The 9,115-nt window shown below is 31.7% G+C and overlaps 1 protein-coding gene across 5 annotated transcripts in view; it reads right to left on the minus strand.

The window, feature by feature from the left end:
• The window catches only part of LOC124414955 (FERM domain-containing protein 5), a 38,190-nt gene extending 29,529 nt beyond the window's left edge, over positions 1 to 8,661 (minus strand). For all 5 annotated transcript variants that reach the window (XM_046896147.1, XM_046896150.1, XM_046896149.1 and 2 more), the window contains exon 1: positions 8,474 to 8,661. In XM_046896147.1, the coding sequence (XP_046752103.1) occupies positions 8,474 to 8,569 (96 nt within the window). In that variant the 5' untranslated portion in view covers positions 8,570 to 8,661. The remainder of the gene's footprint in view (positions 1 to 8,473) is intronic.
• Between the last annotated feature and the right edge of the window lie 454 nt (positions 8,662 to 9,115).

Genomic DNA, 9,115 nt, shown 5'->3' on the forward strand with positions numbered 1-9,115 from the left:
ACAAGTGATTCACACTAGAAATTAAATCTTACCTCTTTTCTCGAAACTCTTTAACCCCTCACAAACTTACACACATAATGCAAGTTGTGTCTACACACTACACAAAGAATTGTTGTAACAGTATAATAGCTAATGCAACGTTTCGGTCTTCTCTGTTTTGCAAGTACCGATGAATGGCATGTATAAAATGGCGAGAGAGAGAGAGAGAGAGAGAGTTTCCCGCCTCCTCTTCCTCCTCCTCTTATTCGTCGTTCTTCAACCACTTGGCAAATGATCCTCAACTACAGGCATGCAGGGTGAATTCTAAAACAGGTCAGCATGAAGCTGCCCTGCTCTGCCTACTGTTCTCCTCTTTTGGGGTTGACTCACATCTACAGCTGCGACCCACTGATGAACTGGGATACATTGCCGGACAATAGAGAGAATGGATAGACAGACCCGGACACAGATGCCGTATAGAATTCCCCCGTGCAGTGACAATAATGTCGCGGTCTGTGAATTTCCGATTGTTAGACCGGAGCTTTTACTACACCGCAATAATTAGATAAGAAGAAGGAAAACTCTCGTTCTTCCCGAGTTAAACTAAATTTCGAATCGCGTTACGGATATTTTTTATTGCATTACGGATTACACGTTTTACCCAAAGGTTTGAAGAGAATTGATTAAGTTAACGTTAAAAAAAATTTTGAAGCAAAAATGGCTACATTGGTGTTTTAATAATTCGAAATCAATTTGAGACGTGGTTGAGTCTTTGACACTATCGCTTACTTTTACTTTGTTATATATGGTTTTTTCTATTCCAGACAATCTTAAAATTAAGAAGTAACAATTCCCCCATCAAAAAAAAAAAATCAATCGTTTCGAACCGTGCAGCATTGATTGTTCAATAGTTACCAATTCTGTAGCTTTCAGAAAATGGATTACATAATTTTAGATAAAAATGAACAATAGATACGTTATTAACCTATTTCCAGACTTAATGCACCGCGTTAGTCACTGTTTCTTGGAACTATTGAAGAATGTAGATTAGGGTGTTGCAAAAAAACCGATTTTTTTTTTTCTGAGTCTCGTGTGACAAAATGTTAGTTTTTGATGTTTTGAGAGCCCACTCCAAAGGACATCTCAAGAAAAAAAATTTTAAGAGGTCACGCCACATTTTTTAAAACGTCAGAAATCGTCAAAAATCGATTTTTTTTTTTAAATCTTTTTTCTCGTTACGGTATAATTTTATAGACAAAAAAAAAAATAAGTTTCCGAAAGTTTCAGTTCTAAATTTGAATTTTGAAAGGTCGCTCATAATTTTTTTTCAATTTTTTGGTGCATTTCTTTAGATCTTTTCGAGCGACCTTTTAATATTCGTATTAAAATTTCATCAATTTTTTTTCTTTAATTTAGTAAGAAAGAATCGATAACAAAACACGACTACATGAATTAAAAATCAAACAAAATACTGAAAATACAATACAAATACAAAAAACTGTAAAAAGTACTTTTTCATTTTCGTTTTTAATGAATCAATCAAATTTTGAGACAGTTTTTTTCTCTCCTGAAAAATAATCTTAATGTTTGTCTTAAACTTGGACAGTTTTTCTGTGTAAAATTTTCATAATTTTGGGATGAAGTTTTTTTTGTTTACCGTATCGTTTCGTATTAGAGCGTGCGTATAGATTTTTTTTACAATGTTTATCAATGAAAAATTTACTTTCCAATTAATTGTATGCCAATGATACATTGTTTGAGAAAGAAAATTGTATATTCTGAAGAAAAATCTGTCGCAATTAAAAATTGTGTGTTTATACGTATATGAAAAAATTTGTAATTAAAAATGATACAAAATTGGAAAGGAATTATTTAATTTTATTATAGATAAAATCCAAAATTTTGAATTTTCACCATTGCAAAGATTTCTCGTGCCTCACCGAAAATTCACTACTTCGTTCATCTCTAACTTGACATAGGTATATATGGGTAATTCCACGCGAAACCTAACAACGTCTAGCCCTCGAAATTTCTGATTCTGTTTAAAAATATTTCTGCATTTCTCTCAACTCTGAAACAGTATCCTGAATGTGTTACATTTTTTATTTTTATTCAACTGCTCGATTATTTATAAATCTTCAAAGTGATTTTGATACGAACCTTTTTTTTTGAAATTCCCAAAAAATTTTCAGAAGCTGGATTTTCTATTCCAAAAATTTCAAAACCGGGCCCATTACGGGCCAATTTTTGTTCCATTTTATTTCGGCACTTTCAATTTTTTCGGCCAACTAAAACATCGCTTGAACGATCTAAAAATTCCCGAACAATTCTAAAAACTTATATTTTTCCACTTGTAACATTTCTTGACCGGTTCCATTACGGAGTGATTTTTGTAGCTATTTTTTCGCACATTCAACTTTTTTCTAATCAACACTTTTTCACTACTTTGAAAATTCATAGACAAAAGCATAATGAATAATTCTTCTTCTTCTTCTTCTTCTTCTACAAGATACACTTTCAACCAAATTTATCCAACAAGATCAGATATACATAATTAGAAAAAAAATAAATAAATAAATATATCTTTCTTTGCAAAAAGATTAAAAAAATGTATTAAAAATTCGAAAAATCAATTCCTCGTTGATGATGTCAATATCTGTATAGGTAAGTACGAATATATAGAGTTTGATAAAAACAACCGTCGATCCTTGACGAATGATCATCTGTATAATACATTATATATAATATTTATGTTTCCAAATTCCCCCGCCCCCCTCCGCCCCCATTACGACACCATAAAAAAAATCGGAGTTTAAATTATACAATCATCCTTGTATGATAAGAGCATCATCACGTGATCTTGTAACGAAAGTTACAAACGAAAAAAAAAAAACAGAAAAATAAAAACACGTCGAACCCTGTTGAAAATAATACTTCCGGGCGCTATTCGAGCTGATTTTCAAGAGAATACGATTCAATATATATATATATATATATATATATAGCAAAAAGGCACGAGGTTGTGAAAAGCGTCTGTTGTATACATATATATATATATATATATATACACACGTATAGATCCGAGCACTTTATACACCGGGAAGGAATAATAATGATTAACGATTCATTCACGGCCTCAAGGGTGGTGGTGGTGGTGATGGTGGTGGGGGGAGTTCACGGGGTGATTTTGCGCCGCACCAAAGTTTTTGGCTCGGGGGCCAGAGCGAGGATCGATTAGACCGGAAATAGACCGGAGGATGCATTATTACTCGGCGTATGATCGCAATAAATATACCGGAAAAAAATTTATCTCACTCTACAGGGCGGCTCAATAATAATAATAATAATGATGATAATAATAATAATAATATTGTACAACCCTGCATTGTGAGGATTCGAACACCTTTAGGGTGTCTCTTGTGTAATTAACGACGATAATTATTCTTTCTCTACTCATAGAAAAATGCATTCGTCTCTTGACGCTACGCCTGTTATGATAATAAAATATTATATATATATATATGTAACACAGAAACATAAAATTCGTTAAAATTTGGCCCAATTTGACATTTTCTTTTCATTTATTTTTTTTTTTTCTTTCTTTCTTTCTTTCTCTCTCTCTCCTTTTATCTTCCCTCTTGAATTAATTGAATTTAAAAAACAAAACGATGATAAATACTACAAGTGTGTTAAAAACGTATCGTTCAATGCTGGTTGAAATTTACTTTCCAAATCTTTAAATATAATATTCTCTGAAATGACGGTGGCGAGAAGAAGAAGGAAAAAAAAAAAGGAAAATTTTGTTGACTAGCAGAAAGTCAAGAAACTATATGAACTATATTATAATAATTATTTCAATTGTTTCGTAAACTGTTAAATCGTAACTATTTTATCAAAAGATATTAGATCTTCGATTCGAGTGTCGCGCAAAATTTTGAACTTTGATTAGTGTTTTGCCATACTACATACATATATATATATATATATATATATATATATATATATACATATATTTGGATAACTTAGATATAAAAAAATTAGTGCCAATTATGTTCTGAAATTTTTTTATTTCAATATTACGGTGTATTCAAGTTTAATAGAATTAGTTTTTATTGTTTTTCATTGTTAGTTATAGAATTCTTTTAATAATGAAATTGACTATTACTCAGTTTCACTTGTAAGACCTTAATTTTGTGAGTTGAAAAAAAAATTTCAAAACGATCTCGTTGATCGGTTGATCAAATAAACAAAAACAAAAAAAAAAAAAGAACTGAAAATTGCTTTTCTCTTACGCGAACGACGAGATACGCGGTAGATAAACAAACGAGTATACAATTTGAAAATAAACATTATTACTATTATTAAACAAAGGAAAATTATGTTTTAAAATTATTCTAAACAATGTATAATTTTACTTTTAATATACTTAAATTTATACTAAAAAGAGACCCCCATTTTAATCCGACACGATCTGCTAACCTCGATACGATATCATGTCATACATATGTATAGACATACATATAGATATATAATAATATATATCCATGCACAGTATAAAAGTTCAGCCGCCGCCTTCTTGGGTCATTTTTCGGTTTGGTATATATTCGATATTATCTGCAGGTCAGGTCACGCAAGGTTTGGAATTTAACAATAAGAACGAGCAAATGATATATATATATATATATATATTAGGGTGTCGCTAAAAAACCGCCTTTTTTTTCTTTTGAGTCTCGTATGATAAAATGTTAGTTTTTGATGCTTGAAGAGCCCACTCCAAAGGACAGCTGAAAAAAAAATTTTAAGGGGTCGCTCCAAATTTTTAAAAATGTCCAAAATCGTCAAAATATTAAATAAAAAAAATTATATTTTCAGTATTTTGTTTGATTTTTAATTCATGTCGTGGTGTATTGTTATCGATTCTTTCTTACTAAATTAAAGAAAAAAAATTTATGAAATTTTAATACGAATATTAAAAGGTCGCTCGAAAAGATCTAAAGAAATGCACGAAAAAATTGAAAAAAAATTATGAGCGACCTTTCAAAATTCAAATTTTTAACTGAAACTTTTGGAAACTTATTTTTTGCTGTCCGTAAAATTATACCGTAACGAGGAAAATTTTTTTTTTTTTTTTAAATCGATTTTTCACGATTTCTGACGTTTTAAAAAATGTGGAGAGACCTCTTAAAAATTTTTTTTTTTCAACTGTCCTTTGGAGTAGGCTCTTAAAACATCAAAAATTAACATTTTGTCACACGAGACTCGAAAAAAAAAAAAAAAAAAAAAAAAAAAAATAGTCGGTTTTTTGCGCCACCCTAATATTGTCATCGTTTTTAAAGCTGATTAAAGCTTGCGTAACACAATAAATTGTAAAACCTAAATTATGCAGACGTAGTATAAATATTTATGAACGAAAATAATTTCTCAAAATCGTGAGAATAAGGCATTCGGGTATCAAAGCTCCCTTCATTACCGTAATTACAAGCATGTCTTACTTACGATTAGCGCCAAGTTCTGACGGACAGACGTATTTAAACGTCTTTTGGTTATCAAGCGCGTAAGCAGCAGCTACGATCTACCATGTAGCGTGCATTCAGAACCAAAGTTCGCTAGGGTCTCTCCATTCCAGTACATAACATGACATGCATGGATACATGATGTGAGAGACACGTTTCTGAAGAGAAAGAGGGATATACTGTATATATGGGGTATTCCATGCCAACTCGACCAGTGTTAAACCCCGACGATCTCAAAATCGTTTCATATTTTTTTTCAACATTCTACTCGGTAAAAAACGTAGCCTGAATTTTTTCCAAATTTTTTTATTGAACCGTTTTTTTTTTTTTTTTTTTTTTTTTTTTTTTTTTTTTTTTTTTTTTTTTTTTTTTTTTTTTTATAAATATTTAAAGTCGATTGCGAATGGCAATTTTTTTAAATCTGAAAAAATTCTCAAAAATCTATTGAACGACAAAAAACAATCCCCCGTTAAGGAGAACGTGGGCCGGATTTTTATTTCTATTTTTTTATCACCTAATTCGGAATTTTTAGATTTTGAAACCGCATGTATAAAAAATTAACGGTTTGATAAAAAAAATTTGGCAAAAATTCAGGTCAAATTTTTTACCGAGTTTAATGTTGGAAAAAAAAAAACATGAAATGATTTTGAAATCGTTGGGGTTTTAACACTGGTCGATTTGGCGTGGAATAACCCATACACATATAAAGAGAGAGAGAGAGAGAGAGAGAAAGAAAGAGAGAGAGAGACAGAGAGAGAAGACGGATCAATGAAGAAGGGTATATAATGTAACGTAAAATTACGTATCGTAGAAATTTTTTCACTTTTTTACTTTTTCTCTTGTCTTCTTTACTACCCTCAAGAGCAGCTAGAAAGAAGGAAATAAAAAATTCATTCAACTTCGCGATTCTTTCACGATTCTTGCAGCACATGTAATGTAATGAGATAATTTTATTTCACATTATTTAAGTTGTATTTATAGTATTAAATCGTTAAATATAATTGTTTAAATCGATCGGATTGTAATGGCGATTTTTTTTTTACTAATTTATCAACTTTTCTTATTCATATGTAATCTGAGAAATTCGATGAAACAATTTACTTGACTATATAATTCTGAGCTCAGGATAAGTAAGGGGAAAAGAAAAAATTGGTCGTAAATTTTTGAGAAAAAAATTACGTCACATTTTCAGGTTTCCTAGGACCAAAGACTTTTTCAGTTTTCCTCTTGACTAAAAACTACTAAGCTACTAAAATCTAAATCGTTCACATTATTAACTCTATGTTTGATTAAAATTCAATTCCAGGTGAAAACAAAAGTATTTATAAAGAGTATAAAAAAAGTCAGTTTAAGCCAATTTTCTTTTCTCGAGGTATAAAAAATTAGGTTTCTTGTCTAAAAAAAAAAAAAATCGTTTCCATATCAGTTCTAGTACTTTACTAAAACCTAAATCGTTCACATTATTCACTCTATGTTTGATTGAAATTCAATTCGAGGTGAAAAAATATAAAGAGTATAAAAAAAAAAAAAAAAAAAATTTGTCATATCAGAAAAAATCGTTTCTAATTCCCCTTACAGAAAACTGATATGTTCAATTTTTTCCATGATCAAAATAAATATCAAACGTACCAAGTTTGTCTTTTTAGTTTTCTATTCCTTTTTTTTTTTCCTTTTACGAGAGATTCAATTCGGGTTTTGATACGAATTTGATGATTTTCATTTTGTCTTCATCTTCTTCGTCTTTACCTTTTTCTTTTTCTTCCCTCGTTTCTTAAAAACAACGAACAATATTCAGATACATTTACGCATGTATTATGCATCCGGCATAATGCGTGCTGCACGTTTTTTAATACGCACGACGACGTCGCTTATAGGTATGTATATATATATATATATATATATATATATATCGATTCGCGCGATACACTTCGATATTCGATCTTCTCATTGGAATTGCGAATATCGCGCTCGGCAACGATTTTATGGAAATTTAATACGAGCATAATCCAAACCGAGAATAATTGATGACTTGGTGCGATTTTCTATACATATATATGGTATATAGAGCTGTGTTTTAATAATGCATTATAATAAATCGATACAACGAATTTCATATTGTTATTAATACGAAAAAAAATACTGGAAAGTGATTTGTGATATCGATTTTCTTTTCCCTTTTTTTTTTTTTTTGTTTAGTTTTTTGAGTTTTTAATAATCAACTAATCTTCGCTCGATAAATCGAAGTATCGATAAATCGATGATCAAAGATCATACTCATGCTTTTTCAATTTCTTCAAACTGTGCCTTCATTTTTATTTCTCACTTCTCTTATTTCATTTTCATCGTGATGAAGGAGATAAATTATAGATATAAGTAGGTTAATAAATACAAATTTGCAAAACACACACGATGTTGATATCCTTCTTTTCCTCCGCAGTGTATAAATTTACAATTTTATACTTTTCAATAACGTGAGAAAATATGTTAAGTCACACTGCTCGAGAAGTATTCCAAATATTATAACGTGATTTGAAAATTTCATCATGAACTTCGTGAAACGAGAAATTTATTTACGATTACAGACCGGGATTTCTATAAACAAACAATGAATTTTTTACTATATAAATTAATTTCACGATGGTTTGGATAACATCGCGGTAAAAAAAGAAGAAGAAAAATGGAATTTCAAATATCGATCAACCACTTGAATTATAGAGTACATGGTAACCGGATAAAGTAAACAAAATAAACAGCTTCGAAACGTCTTCGTAACTTCAGGTCTGTTAGAATAAACCACCGAAGAGAGAGTTGAGGGATGATCAGGTTTAAGTTTGTAACGTTAACGTGTAATAACACATCATTTCCGTCAATAAAACATGAAGAAAATCAGATTTTGTAATTTACTTTCAACGTTTCGATACGGTAACGTTAAGTTACTAACTTCAGCCTCGTTATGATAATTAAGTGATGAAGAAACTCACCTGAAAATCGCACTGTATAATCTCGGTGTCATCCAAAAGGCGAATAGTGGCGCGATGCACCACTGTCACATCGTTTTTGCTTCCAAACTTCAACATTTCTAGTCTCAAATCTCTGTCGGCAATATCCCTCTGTCCCTCATCCCTCACCCCACAGCACCACACACTGGCTAGATAAAGAAGGGGGGGGGGTAGGAGAGAAAAAAAGCGACTATCGGTCGCGGTTTCTTCTTCTTTCCGTGTTTTGTTTTCTCTTCTCTTTTATTTTATTTTATTTTACACGCCTGCTGCTTTGCGTCGCCCTATTTTTGAAAACATTTGCTCATCGTCGCCGCTCGTTTGTTTTTTTCCTATCCACCCTGCGCCGCACTAGACGATGTTCAACTCGCTAATATATACTTATCGGCGAATCACCGAATTACTACTCCGTTCTGTCCTCGTCTCGACGTCGTCGTCGCCGCTGTCGTCTCGACAAAACACACCGAGACATCACTGATCGTCAGGCAGGTTTCGGGCCCGTTTGCAGTCGCCCCAGTGCCCGCTGTATAGCAGACCCGACCACCGTCGTACGGAATACCGATTGACCCGCGGAACGACGCAAGCCGCGAACCGAAACAATCGAAGATCGAAATTCGGAACCGAGGA

Source organism: Diprion similis, chromosome 14 (assembly GCF_021155765.1).
Source record: "Diprion similis isolate iyDipSimi1 chromosome 14, iyDipSimi1.1, whole genome shotgun sequence".
NCBI lineage: Eukaryota > Metazoa > Arthropoda > Insecta > Hymenoptera > Diprionidae > Diprion > Diprion similis.